At 41.3% G+C, this 15,418-nt stretch overlaps 1 protein-coding gene across 1 annotated transcript; it reads right to left on the bottom strand.

Annotated features, from left to right (window-relative positions):
* Positions 1–467: 467 nt before the first annotated feature.
* On the bottom strand, positions 468–14,623 carry slc17a7a (solute carrier family 17 member 7a). Its single transcript, XM_053444223.1, has 13 exons — positions 14,562–14,623; positions 5,002–5,254; positions 4,613–4,731; positions 4,136–4,250; positions 3,949–4,036; positions 3,376–3,462; positions 2,980–3,122; positions 2,667–2,816; positions 2,066–2,198; positions 1,385–1,495; positions 1,087–1,214; positions 910–979; positions 468–826 (listed from the first exon to the last, which is right to left on the bottom strand). Exons 1-13 carry the CDS (start codon positions 14,621–14,623, stop codon positions 468–470), a joined length of 1,818 nt encoding a protein of 605 aa, XP_053300198.1.
* Between the last annotated feature and the right edge of the window lie 795 nt (positions 14,624–15,418).

Here is a 15,418-nt window from a genome sequence, read left to right as displayed (position 1 = left end):
AACCAGCAGGATGGTGGCTTACACATACAAATTTAAATGCCACACAACTCCAGTGGCTTGAGAGACTTGCTGTATACGCAAAAAGCCCACCAACACACACACACACACACACACACACACACACACACACACACACACACACACACACAGAATCTCCTCAGCAATGTTGTGGAAACAATGCTCCTGACCAATCATCAAGAGCCCAAGAGCAGGAAGGAAGTCTGGGAGATTTATTGCAGATGAATACTGGATGTGTTTGTGAACATTAACAACTAAAACCTTCATGCAATGCTTACACACACATACACACACACACATACACACGGACACACGCACAATGGAATTAATTGAATGCATACTCTTAATATGTGCAGCAGTAAATACTGTACACAAGCACACATTAGGTCCATTCAGTGTTGCAGTGACTCTTAGAATCTTCCTCTTTCCTTTATCTTGATTTGATTGATTTATTTATTGATTATTTGTTGCCTCAAGATGCTCTTCGGTGTCTGCTCCCTCTCCTCCTCTCCGCCGTGCATGTAAGAGTTGTATCCAGGTGGTTGAACATACTCCTCAGACTTATCCCAGTCCGACACCCACCCGGCTCCTGCTCCGGCACCGGCTCCTCCACCTCCTCCTCCTCCTCCTCCGCCCCCGCCCCCGTTAGAACCCACCACGGGCTTGCTCATGGCCCCGTACTGCCCGCCTCCACGGTAGAGCTCCTCTGTCTCATTGGCCAGTTCATCCTCGTCGATGATGCCACACTTCTCTTCGCTGGTGTCTTCTATGTCCGCCCATGGCTGCTTCTCTCCGGACGCAAAGATTCCTATTAAAAAAATAAATCATTGTTTATTCTGGGGTCTTCTACATTTGCCTCACATGACACTGTATTTATAAGTGGAGACATACCATAGAAAATCACTCCTCCATAATGAACGAGGGCAGCTATAAGGAAGACATACTTCCACTCGTCACGTGTCTGAAAGAAAGTCAAAGAACAGGATTGATCTAATCTTCTCTCAATCTCATTAAAATAACATGAATACAACTTCAAATGGTTAGGTTCATCTCAGTGAATGTTTGTACCTTGTGTTTGGTCATGGCTCCGACTATGAGAGGACAAACCATTCCTGATAATGTTCCCACCCCGTTTGAGATGCCCATCAGTATGCTGGCGTATCGAGGGGCGATGTCCAGGTGATTGACATTAAACCCTGAGAGGAAAAAAACACCAAAACAAGCACGTCCTTTATTTCTCAAGGTTTTGCCGAATGCCAAACTGATACTCTAAAACAGGAGCAACAACCAAAAACTGTTGATTTGACTGAACTAACTCAGACATGAAAGGTGACACGGCTGATGAGATCTGATTAAACTCTCTAACCTGAGATTGCAAATCCACTGAAGCCCACCGCGAGGACCAGGAAAGAAATGGCAACACCTTTAGTGTGAGAGAATCCCACCACCAGCAGGAGGGTCGCCTCCATCCCAAAACCTGAAACACAGCCACACACACACACACACACACATTTTGAAATGTAACAAAATCCATTTACAGCTTTATAGTCTGTCAATGATTGTTGTGTTAATGCGACTTGTACTGTAAAGCAAATTGAGTGGTCAGTTAAACTAGAAAGATCATTATATAAATACAGACCATTTAGCCCATCCGTGTAAATACATTGTAATTATACTGAACCTTTACGTTGTGCAAAAAATATTCATATGAATCCAGTTGTAGCAGCTGCTGCACTTGAGATATGAAACGACAGTTGTATGAAAGTGGAAAATAGCAGCAATGCAACACGTCTTTCTATAAGTTCTGTTTTACTTTCATTCATTATGAATTATAAACAGAATGTGAATATATTGCATCCAAATATCTAGTTTTTCTTTGAACTGATTCTTTAACAAATCATATAATATAGTTGCAAAAGTAAAAAAAAAATTCTAAATGAATAGCATCCAAAAAATATTCAGATGTTTAGTTGATGACAAATCTGAGATGTTCTTCTGTTGTCTGCTCTCGTCGTACATCGTCTCCTAATCGTCCTCCAACTCTCACCTCCGCAGTTCATCATCTTCCGGACGTTGGTGGTGGACATCAGGTTGTGGGTTCTCAGGTAGTCGGCCAACTGGCCTCCAATTGGCACGATGATTGTCATCACCAGATGGGGCAAAGCGGACACCATGCCCACCTGAAAAAGAGAAGGGAAGAATTGTTATTATGAGAGGAAAGTATCAGGAAGGAAACAGTTATAATCAATCAGCGTAAAAATAAATACAAAGATGTTTTTCTTAAGCTTAAGCGTCCATGAGCAAGGCCCTAGCACCTAATTGAGCCAAGTTGTTAGTACCAGTAGTACATTGGCCAATACCCTGCATGCACGCTGTACACACCCTATATTTCTATATCGTAATAAAGCCATTTCATAATCATCAATACAAGTTTTAGGTTGCTCCTGGTTTCTTCAGTCTATAAAGATGGACGACACTTCTCCACTTCCTCTCAGAATCCAGACATGAAGCCAAAATATCACAGATGTGAGCTGTTACACACAGTCTATGACCCGGACCTTTGACACGTCAGGCGGTGCAGGTGCTTTGGGCACAGTTACAGTTTCTACAGCTGTGAAAGTCTTTAGATGTGGACGATAGGGTCTCACCTTGCTGATCTCGAAGCCGAAGACCTCTTCAAAGTAGGCCGGCTGGCTGATGAGCAGCAGGTAGAAGGTCCAGCTCCTGCAGAAGTTAGCCACAATGATGGCGTAGACTGGCATGGAGGTGAAGAAGTGTTTCCACGGGGTTTTAAATTTCTGCCACCGAAAGGAAGAAAGGTATCACTTGGATTCACTGACTCGTGAATGAAAGGGTCAGGTGTGTGTGTGTGTGTGTGTGTGTATGTGTGTGTGTGTTAGTGTAGATCTGCACTCTAAGAGCTTTTTGGTGTTTGACTGCGAGGCTGTACATGAACCATACATGCAGAGGGTTGAGAAATGATGCAGACTCTCCGATTGCATCTTCTATGTACTTCCTCTCCTCTGTTGTGATGGTGGGATGAGCTGCAGGACTCTCGTACGACACCAGGATCCAGAACAAATACCAGAATATCCCAAAACAGCCTGGAAGAGGAACCAACAGACACACGAGGGAACACAGAGAGTGAGAGATGATGAAAAACAAAGCAACTCAACCTATAGCAATAAATAGCAATAAAAAAACAGTTCTGTAAATGCAACTGACAGATTTATTAAGTCATTGAGCCTTCTAATGAAACAGAAACATACTGATAATGGTCATATCTTAGTATTTTACTGGCTGAACAATCATGTTACTGCAGTAAACCAACACGTGCTTGAGTATAAGGATACAAACCATAGACGTAGAATACCGAAGGCCACCCAGTGTATTGCACCAGTATCCCAGCTAAAGGCATGGCCACCACAGCCCCTGCATAGGATCCTGAGACAAACAGAGAAAACAACAGATCATTTAGTTTCCATTTGTAGCCGTGAAGTAACATCTGCCTTAAAAAAGGTAAATATAAATCCATTGAAACCCACTTGTCTTCTGATCTTTAAACTTAGCAGGTAATTATTGTGGTTAACCTCGGGCGAAGAACCTTAGTTGAAGGATGTGGTACTGGTCAGGATGTTGCAGATTGGAAACAGGGGAAGGTCCAGGAAGTATTTTTCACTTTCTTTAACATTGCGGAAGTTGACCGCTGTTTTATTTTTCGAGGGAGTAAGTCACGGATCTCGACCGATTGGGCCTTGGTGGTGGAACGTCCCATTCTAGTTTTACGTCTGAATCTGTTTTGTGACCTTAAGCTCTTAAAATGTATATATATTCTTTATTTATACAACCTAATATTCCAACCCACAGACCCCAATGATCACAGATATTGAATTCTGGGTAAATGTGTCGAAAAGGGTGTTGAAACTTAACCACAAAAGGCTGTTGTGGCCAATCGACTTCTCTCCAGTGGCGGCGCCCACTTGGCCCAGATCCCGTGGCAGGCTGGGTATGATACACCCTGATGGACGAAACACAGTCAGGGACGTTCTGGTAGAGCACACACACACACACACACACACACCTTCAGAACACATACGCACACAGAAACCCACTGTACCTCAACAAGGCCCTGGCATATCCTGACCAGTATGACACAGCTGTAATGGCAGCGAGCGGCAGATGGAATCAGCATGTTGAGGGCGGAGGTGGCCACTATGGCAAAGCCGAACACTCTTAAAGACACAAAACACACACAAGCTGCCTCAGATCAAATATTCAATGGTAACAGCTGCAGCCAAGGAGGTTGTGTTGTTTCGTTTGTTAGTTTGCAGGATTACACAAAAACTACTGGATGAATTATTGCAATACTTAAGGGACATGAGTGTGATCTAAATAAAAATTTGGTTCTGGTGAATTGTTTTTTTTAATTGGACAGATGGACCTTGGCAGATATTTGCTCTATACTGAGTGGCATTGAGTGTGTATAAATTGTATTTAGATTCCCCCTTGAGGGATTAAAGAACTATCTTGTATGGTATTGTGTTGAATGTTGGGCCCATATATGACAAGATTTCCTAAATTTAAAAATATTCACCTGTTGGCTGCAAATTTTTGACATATAAAGCCTCCTGGGATCTGTGTGACAATGTAGCCCCAGAAGAAGGAGCCATGGATCATCCCCACTGTCTCAGGGTCCCAGCTGAACTGTGCAGCCTGGAGAAAGAAACATATTTATGAGTTTAACAACTAGAAACTAACAGTGATGAGGACAGCGAATAAATTTCATTGGAGACCGACCTTTGAGTCAGTTTTCACCTCTTAGCATCTACATATATTTTGTAAAGCTATTGGTATAAATAAAATGAAGTTCTTTTAAATAACTTTTACTGGCATGAATTGTGTCCTGAACAAAAATAAACCAAAGACAATACAAACACATTTGCCAAAAAAGACAACGGCTTGAATTTCTCATGTTAAACTTACCACAAGAACTTCCTTGTTGCCTTTGTAGACAGTGTGGTCGTTGACCATGCTCACGATGGCCACACCCAGGTTGCACCGGATGCCGAAGGAGATGCAGAACCCCATGCCAGACAGGATGGCGATGATGTAGCGCCTGGGCAAACCGAAGCAGGTGCAGTCCACCACCGGCAGCTCCTTCTCCTCCACCAGCTCAGGACGGCCCTCCGCTGATAACTCGATGGTTTCTCCATTGGCCTGCCGCTTCTCTATCAGCCTGCAGGAGGACACAGAGAGTTCAGAAAATAAGGGTTTAACAATGATATCCATGCATCAAGAGACGTGGTACACATAAAAAACAGTTGAATTTGACATTTAAAATAAAGCTCTGCAGGTTTTAACAACAGTTCAGTGACAGACACAGAGGTGAGTCAAACGCAGATGTAAGCCTGCATCTTTTCTGTCGATCTGTTCTAACGCTGCAGGGACACCTTCTGGAAAAATGCTGCTACTTATATGCTGATGTACAGTATTAAAATGGGCAAAGGTAGATTTCCATTTTAAAAAACAGGAGAGAGGGGAAGAGGGAGAGGTGAGAGTGAGGTCACACACTGATGTACACCTCCATCAGGGACAAAAACTTGCATAACATGGAAACTGTGGCTCGAATGGCGATTTCCTGGGAGTGTGAGGAACATTTCCAGTTCAGGGGACTTTGGGTTGTAAAAGCTTAAAAAGTTGCAAACACTGTGTCCTGGTGTAACTGAACCATCTCTGAGTAGTCTCCTCTTTATTCATCCCAGCAACACCATGTAACTAAAACAGGTTCTGAGAGTTATCACTTTACTTTGAGACACTGAAAAGAATCAGGGCTTTTGCAAGCTCTTAAAACTGAGTCTACAAACACCCTGGTCAGAAGTTATCACATGTGCACTCAGCTTGGTTGTGAGAAAGACCGAATATCTACTGTCTGTCTGTAGCTTGTGAGATAACTTATTCCCAACTCATCTACTTCAAGTATAAATACATTCATTGTGATCCTAAGAAGTGTTAAATTAAACTTGTCAAAAGCTGCAGAAACCCTGAGAGTACATGTATTTTCCTTCATGCATGTATTTTACAAATTTTGTGACATTTGTCCACTTTCCGTGAGCGCTCTCTTCAGATACACATTCACCTACAACATGCACCCGGTCGGGGTCGTGTCTGACTCAGTGTGTGGAAGCAGCTGTCACAGGATGAGGAGCAGAGATGCTCCCAGCGTCCTCTGCTTCACGACGCCTGGGACCTGCTGGTGCTGCTCAAGATGTCCACTCTCTCTCTCACACACAAACAGGAGGCCGACACCGAGCCACAAGATACCACTGAGCGGACAGGCTCGGATGTTAATACTGGGAATTCAGAATTGAAAAAACCAGACATCTTAATAAAGTCTGAGCAAACTCAAGACCTTTATTTGTTTATCGCTCTATTTATTCATTCATCTTTACAGACTTTTATTCTAATTTATTGATTTATTTACTCACTTATTTACTTTCTCAGGATTGATTTCCCTTTAGCACATTTTGTGGTATTATATCTTGATCCTTTTCACATCTTTTTTTGTATTTTATTGTTTTATCTTTATCATTTTATCTCCTTTTATCGGCCTTTGGAGTTTTCCTCATTTCAAATGTATGAGATTTACGACAGCGGTTCCTCAGTTCCTGTTAGCATTGTTTTGCTCTGTGTCTGTGGATGGGGGGGGGGGGGGGGGGGGGTATTGTTATTGGTTGTTTGTTCATGCTACCGCTCATTTTGTACAAGACCATTTTTGTCCCTTTTTTCCACAGGAGTCCAACAGAGAAGTCAGGAGAGCGACCATCTGTGTATACATACAAACACAAACACACACACACACACACACACACACACACTGCAGCAGATATTCATTTCTACAATTAAACAAGACGTACTAAAACGGATTTTAATGTAGCTACACACACACACACACACACATATATATACACAATGTGTATATTTAACATAAGTGTGTTTTTGCGTAATTCTAAATTCACAGTGAAGTGCCCTTGTGTGTCAGCCATCCACTTTCCATTGGCCTGATCCTGTTAGTCAGTGAGCTGGAGAATCGTGCACAGGAAAAAGGCACAATCACCACGAGGATTTACACCATGTGATTAGGATCGTTGCATTTAAAAACACAAAAGGTGTTTTTTAATTTAAGCGTTGAACGCTCCTCTGTTTTTCCGAGGAAACGTTCCAGACAGTTCATTTCTCTCAGGCTCTCAACAGGAACTGCAAAAATAACTTATTCACACACAAGACAAGTCAGGCTCTGACACTGGTTAATTATTGATGTGTTTTTGGATGAGATAAATAATTGAATCCAGCTTTTATACCGTGATCTGTCACTTCCCATCTAGCTGTTGTCCGTCTGCCTCTCTGCATGTGTGCGTTCGTTATATTTCTTCGTTATGCTCGTGGATTCCTCTCCCTCCCCCGTTTCCACACAGCCCAGTCTGTATAATCTCTTTACAGGTTCATGCAATCGGTGGATATGGAACAACAGGACCAAGATATGCCAGTAAAATTATCTCTGAAATAAACCTGGGTCCATCATGAGATTCATTTTTTTTTTTGTTAAGTAAGAAGTAAAGGACAACAGAGCAGTAATACTTTGTAAAGCAACGTTTTTTGAATTTGTAAGAGATTAGAGAGGCTGCTGCATGCATCCTCTCTCCCTATCTCCCTCTTTGTCTCTCTCTCTCTCTCCCTCTTTCCCTCCCTCTCTTAATCTGTTACAACATTCAGATTAGGATTACAAAAATGATTTACTTCCGGAAATGAATATGGAAGGACAGGCCAGCGCCGGAGCTTGGTGCAGCGGGCTTCTCTCTCTTATCACGACACACACTGTTGAGTTCATGCTGCTCTTTGGTTCATTTTGTGTGAATCAGATTAACTTTCATTTACACACAATTGTCAGTTACCAAATCAAAACAAAATGGTTTTCTAAAATCATAGTTTTGTGTCTCTCGGTTGAATTTTATATTTTTATATTCTAAATGATTCATTTCACTTTATACCTTTGCCAAGGAGGTTGTTTGTCTGTTTGTTTGTTGGTTGATTTGTGAGAAGGATTACGCACTAACAAATAAACCGATTTCCCACATTCAATTTTGGGTACGGATGCAGATTAAGGGGCAGACACAGGAAAAGATGTCACTGTCTTCTTCAGGAAATAATGCAGAGATACATATTTTGGGGGGATATCTTAGAATGATTTCTTCCACAGCTTTTGTTAAACGTTCTACTTGACATATTCTCATAATAAATAAAGGTAAATGATGCTGCTAATCACTGACATATGCCAGGCTGTGTTAACCAGCAAACATAATCCCATTATTATGTAGAATATGGAAAATTATAAATTTCTTATGTAAATTAATGTTTTGAAAACTGGGATTTTAAGATTTAAATACTGAAAATTAATGAATATGTGGTAAATTATGATCAAATAATGTTTGTTGGGTCATTTAAGGAAAAACATACAACGCAATATTAATATCTATATTATTTTAAAGCAGTTTTAGGGAGAGGACATTTTGTCCCCAAAGATGCTGATAGGATTTATTTTTTTAAGGAGCCTGAGGGTTGATGGGGAAATACAGGAACTTTTCTTCCTGCTCTCTTTATTATTTATTAACATTAGGCATTTTTCAACACTTTCATACATTTTCAGGGAATAAAGCACAGAGTGTGTTCAATCTGGTGTGGATGTAACCGCTGCATATTTTTGATTATTGAGGTTAAACTTTCTAGTTAACATATATTTATGTTGCTAACTTTATCTCTCATGAGCAGATAAATGTAGTTTCAGATTTAAAATAGATAAGATAGTTCATTTATATTTCTACTATAAGAACGACACAATCATGTGTGGGATTGTTCGGCCTTGTTTCAGCTACAGAACATGCATCGGCTTCTGGACATGGAAACTGAGAAATGCCTTTGTGTCAATTATCCTGTAATTCCCACCAATAAGATCGATCTGACACAAATAGTTTTTTCTATTGAATCTCTGTCGTCTCTGCACCGAACCATCGCTCTGCCTCGGCCCCTGAGTTGAGCTCGTCCCCCTCGTCACAGTTAGTGCTGGTTGCAGGAGGATCCTCATTAAACCTCCGGACAGATTGCAGCCTGACACCTACACATATGCTACCAGCTAACGAGGCTAGCCCACAGCAGAAATTACTGTTAATTACACGGATGCTTCGCACTAAAGGGCAATCTGGCCCGTGTGCATGTGTGTGTGTGTGTGTGAAGGTGCCCTAAAATAGCTCACTAGCTCAGGGTCTCCCTCCTCTAGTGTTGTATGGTACTAGAGGAGGATTTAATTGGTACTTTCACTTTAAAAACAAGTAAAATAAACTTTAAAATCTCAAAATTTGAGAAAGGCCCAGTCGCTGAGCAAGATCAATGAGAGACACAAAGAAAAGAAGAGTCGTCCCGGGACTTTGGCCTTCGTGCTGGACACTCACGACCACTCAGGTGACGTTGCCTCTCTTGTTAGCATGCAGCGAGGACCTGACTGCTCTCAGCTGGCAACGATTAATGAGGCAGAGAGCACGAGCCGGCGGGAGCCCCGTGACCCCGGGCCCGCTGAAATATCATAATTACAACAGTAACAGGCTCAGTGTGAGTAACCGCCCACGTCACACTGAGCCCTGTGTGCGAGCTGTTCACCAGAGCACAGGAAGCTGCTGCAACGTCCGAAATGTCTAAAGTAAAACCTGACAACGTGATTCAGGATTCAAGTTCTTCAACTCTTTGATTACGTTAACGTATTTATTTTTGGAATATTTTGAGTAGATTTACCTTGAAAATCTGAAAATAATGTAAAATTACATCAATATGAACAAGATTACGCAAAAACTCCTCCACAGATTACCATGGAACTTCATGGAAAGAAGTGGTACGGGTTCAGGGAAGACCCCATCAAACTTTGGTGTGGATCCGGGTCAGGGTGCGAATCCAGGAGGTTTTTTTCACTTTCTCTAACATTGCGAGATTGGGCACTGAATATGAATCTGAAAACACAATACTTCCACCTTATGAACAAATATTTATTAAGATAAGATAAGATAAGACTTTATTAATCCCAATAAAAAATATTATGCCAGTTCCAAGTCTACACTACAGAACCATATACATTATAACTGAATACAGTGAAGAAAACTATAAAGAAATAAATCTAGAATATAGATGAAGATAAAAGTATGAGAAGTAAAAGTAAATACATGTTTATTGTAAATTAAATATAAATATGTAGTAAAGGATAAAGGGTTAAGTAAGGTGGGACACTGATATTTAATGTGACACACAACTAAGAAGGAGGTGAACTGAATGAAAGACCTTCCTGGAGCCCACACAACTCTCCACACTTGCTATGATATTGTCAGAAAATCTTTATAATTTTGCCCTGTTTGTGAATTTACATGGATGTATAAACTGTGACAGGGAGGAACACGTGCTGCTTGGTGCCTCTGTTTTTCTGTGGATGTCAGATTCACCAATTCACAGAGCGTTCAGCGTAATCCTCCCATAAGAGGATGATGGAGGCCAAAGAGAGAGAGAGAGAGAGACAGCGATGGAGGTTGACGGTAAAATTATTATATAACGCCAGACGCCCTGGTCATCACATCTGTTTGCTCATTGATCCTCCATTGGGCCGCATGTAAACCTGTACTCCCCCCAGCCCACCTCACTCCTCCTGTATGAACATGATTTCACCCCTGTCTGACCTCTAGTTAGGGGTCAGATTATTATGAGTGGTAGCTGTAGGATTTTATATTTAATTTTAAATATTTTTTAATATTTTTTTAATTTTTTAATTTCTGCAGATACTTTGTAATTTTGATAGTGGTGTCTCCCCCTTCCTCCACGAGCCTCTCACTGTCCCTGAAGTGAACAGATTGGGTCTCGGTGGGACTGTGTCACCCAGGGAGACACCCTCCTCCCCATCCTGTCACACCACAGTCCCCCCCCCTCTCTCCTGTGGACACACACACACACATACACACACATACACGCAAGCACACACATGACCTTCAAAGTCGTATTATCGAAATAAAAGTGAAAAACTCAATCCCTGCAGATGCACTCGCACACCAACACACACTTCTCTCTACCTTTATCAGACAGTAGATGATGAACTGAGCTGTTCCATCAAACGTTCATCGTGTTACACATGAAGATGATTTCCAGTTCTAGTGTGTTCCACAGTGTTTTTAAAAAACGAGCTGCAGCAACACACAGAGGCTGCATGAACACTTTATACTGGATCTGTGCTAACGTCATGGATATGAGAAGCATTGCTGCCAATAACCACGCACGCTGAGCGGTTGCAGCTGACTCTCCAAACTGCTCACAGGTTCACTATGGAGAACTCTCCATACACATGACTACATGTTGGTTCACCAACACACAAAGACAGAGTGACACACTGACAGAAAACTCACAGCCAAGGCCCGGCAGAGCCTTTAAAGTCAATCAGGCTGCATCACATTTCAGAAACTCAGAGATATCACTTCCCTTAAGATCCAGGAGAAATGGGAGAACATTTTGAAAATTGTCGCTCATTTGCAATGTTAGAAAAAACGGAAAATAATCCAGCGATCCCCCCCGATCCAGATCCACACCAACATTCAATAGGTTATTTCCTAACCCATCCTGCATGCTCACCAAGTTTTGTGGAAATCTGTTCAGTAGTTTTTGTGTAAACTTGTCTACAACACAACAAACAAAACGATAATCCTCACAATGATGTGAGGTATCCATATGTTTTTAATTGAGAAGATGTTTCTCACTGCCCTGAGAATGGGTTTCTTTCAGACCAGCTACAGGGAAACTATAAAATATAAAATATAAAAGGGAACATTTTTAGATTGATAAGAAGGCTGTGATTAAAAACTACCGAAATAGCAAATTTTCAAAGTGGTTGAAAAAAGGCAGGTATCTGTTAAACTCACAATTATCTGAATATCTTGGTCCTGTGCGTAATGTGCCTAAAAAATTAAAAAGCTGAATACAAATTGGCATTTTTATTGTATTTCCTTTTGTGGAAGAACAAATAAGTTCCCCTTGTCTGGCTATGCCCTCCAGTAGATTCAGATAAGTGTCTAATTCATTTTAAAGTCTTTTTAATGAATACATGTTGCAATCTTGTCATTTCTTTGAAAGGCAAGATGTCAAACAGACACTTTTACAATTCCTACCAAAAGTTGTAGGATAAATATGTGACTTTATATTTCGTGAAGAAGCTCCCTGGCACAGGAGGATAAACAAAGGATATTTGGGCATTTCTTTAAAGTGATGTTAACAGAGTGAAATAGGCTGAGGAGCGAGGCGGAGTGTACTTGACCTACAGTACTGGAGTTTATGCTTAGCTAGTGGAGTTTAATATAGAAACAGGAGATGCATTCTGATGGAGAAAATGTTTAAATAATAGATGGACGCCTGGCTGCTTTCATCAGGAGGGATCGTGGTTTTGTCTGAGATGGTGAGATTGCACACAGACACACTCACATATTCACACTGCGCAGGGAAGCTCGCCGCTCTAGAAAATGATCACATTTCTGCGCACACACGTACAACATGAAACATAGATTGTTGCTTGCACTTTGCACTGAGGCCACATAAAACCATGGGTTCACTGTAGCTAAGCTGAGGAAATGCCCACTGCAACCAATCAGACCTCCAATCCGCTGCATCACATCTCTCATAGCATCCGTGAACACGCATGGCTCATGACCAGTGAGGGAGTAAAAGCCTGAGATTTGCATGTCTGTTAATCTGGGAGACCCTGATAGGCGGGAAGTTGTCTGTGCTGGTTTCTCAATGGATGTATGGATGGATGGATGGATGGATGGAGGATGGAGGAGGGAGCGGCTACAGGAAGTGACATGGGGCTGGGATGGAGCGAGTGGGAGGGGAGAGTTCAGGGATTTGCGTGGCTCGACAGCTGGACTGAAAAACAGGCTATTTCAGGACGGGATTTATACGTTTGGTTGCTACCTCAAATCCTGAGAGCATGAAAGCTTAGAGCAGTGGTTATTGCATGAGGTTCCACCAGTGTCTTTAATCTCTTTTCTAATGAAATATTGTCTGCACACCAATCTGTGTTGCAATTTTTATACAATTTATTCGGCACTTTATCACATTCGCTGTTAAAGGTAGTTTTATATGTTGTTCCTATCTTTTAAAATGCACTGATTTCCCTTTATCGCTATAGGCCTGTGAATAAAATTTCCATCAGAAGATGATGTAAAATGTTCAGATGTTTGAGTTGGGAAAAGTCAATGAATGAAAAGTTTTCAGTCTGCCTTTTTTATTGTGTAGCGACTGATAAATACACTCGGACTGGAGTGTTGTTGTAAATCATTGTATAGTTCAATTCTAATAGTGGGAATTTAAAGTTTGAATGATTGATATCGTATTATTCGATCATAGAAATAAGTCTCTGATGATATTTGTGATGATTTACTAATCCGATTCAACTATGCATTACTTTAATCCTAACTAATTATTATTCATTAATTTTAACGTTGTTTTAACCTTGTACCTGTATCCTGTATTTATTTATTTTTAAATGATGTCTTGAGATTTTGAGAATTCATTCATCAGAGGTCAAATGTTACTCTTTGAGTTTTCTTAAACTGTTATAAACGCTAAAGCTCACTGTACACAGACTAATATCAATGCCTTTAACATTTTAGATAGAAAGATAGATAGATAGATAGAAAGATAGATAGATAGATAGATAGATAGATAGATAGATAGATAGATAGATAGATAGATAGATAGATAGATAGATAGATAGGTAGTTGAAGACCTGGGCACCATCTGCTCAGTGCTCTCATCCAGCCAGGTCGTGCCAATAACGCATAGAAATATTATGTAACCGCACTTTCCCCCTGACACACCAACATGTTCAATCCACTCTGAGCTGGGAAAAATCTGACAATAACAAATAAACAAACAAACAAACTAACTAACTAACAAACAAACAAACAAACAAACAAACAGGATGAAGCGAGTTCAGAATCAAACTGCATCAATCTTAGTTTTTGGAAGAAAAGTGTCCAAAGCATGAAACCACAGTGAAAAGAGCGTCCACTCCAACATACACAAGTTCACTGCACTGTCACAAAATGAAATACAAACAAATAGAAAACCAAACATGAAATCAGAGCCAAATAATCCGTCCATCTCTTGCAGCATTTTGAGATAACCTCTGTCAGTGATGCGCACAGCTGGAGCTGAGCCTCGAACACGATCTGCTGCTCAGACCCAACAGTCGCCTCTTTCCTCCGCTCAGATCAATAAGGAACAAACTTTTCCTCTACTTTACACTTCCTTGTTGGATGAGCGAGAGAGACAGAGAGAGGGAGAGGATGGGAACCCGCAGCGTGACGAACCGCAGCGTCCCTCAAAGAACACCCACATCCATCCATCCCCAACACACGCGTAAAAACGGGGTTAAAAGTGAGAGGTGAAGCATTTGAAGCAGGGTGTGTAGCTACCTGTGAATTTTCCCCAGAGTTTTCCCCGCCGCCGCCTTAAACCTGTCCGGTCGGATCTCCATCCTTACAGCTCCCTGACCCGGCCCCGGTGTGCCGATGTCCCGCGCACTCCTGTCCCGCCCGAGTGCGCGCAGTCTCTCTCTCTCTCTCTCTCTCTCTCTCTCTCTTGATTGGGAGTGGTCTCTTGTTTAATATACAGATGCAAAAGCCCACTTGTTCTTTGCACTACTGTGTGCTTATATAGCAAAATTGCTTTGGCACAGATTTGGCCCACATTCCACATCTGGCCCAAATACCATATGGATGGAATGATGGCACATGGGATCGTCCGCTTCCGTTTTTTTTACAGATCTTGGCCACAAGTCAGCCATAGCAGGGCCTCATGCCAACCAAAGGTGGCCGAATTAGTTTTATTGTACTATTCAGGCCATATTCACCATTTACCACATGGGCCACTTTAGGTTCATATCCAGATTGCAGCTTCCCTAGAGCACCACGTTTGCCAAAAAGAGGCCCATATTTGTATCCGTTTATGCTGTATGGTGTTTTGGGCTCCCCTTTGGAATAAGTTAACTTTAAATATCCGTAATAATAAAAATATGAAATAACGCTAATGATATAAAACATTTTATTTGTAGAGCACTTTAACAAGGCTCAAAGATACTTATCATAGCAAATAAAAGCTAATTTAAGGAACTTGCCTTAAAAAAAAAAATCACAAATTCTTACAGATACATAGAAAAACCGAACTGGTGTCTGAGGGAAGTTCCAGAGCTTCACTGAAAATGTTTGCTTGCGGCACACATCTGTAGCATATAGGAACTATGATTATGTAGTAATGCATTTGAATGATAAAG

The sequence above is a fragment of the Pleuronectes platessa genome, chromosome 16 (assembly GCF_947347685.1).
Source record: "Pleuronectes platessa chromosome 16, fPlePla1.1, whole genome shotgun sequence".
In the NCBI taxonomy this organism is placed as follows: domain Eukaryota; kingdom Metazoa; phylum Chordata; class Actinopteri; order Pleuronectiformes; family Pleuronectidae; genus Pleuronectes; species Pleuronectes platessa.
This window is presented reverse-complemented; position numbering and strand designations above follow the sequence as displayed.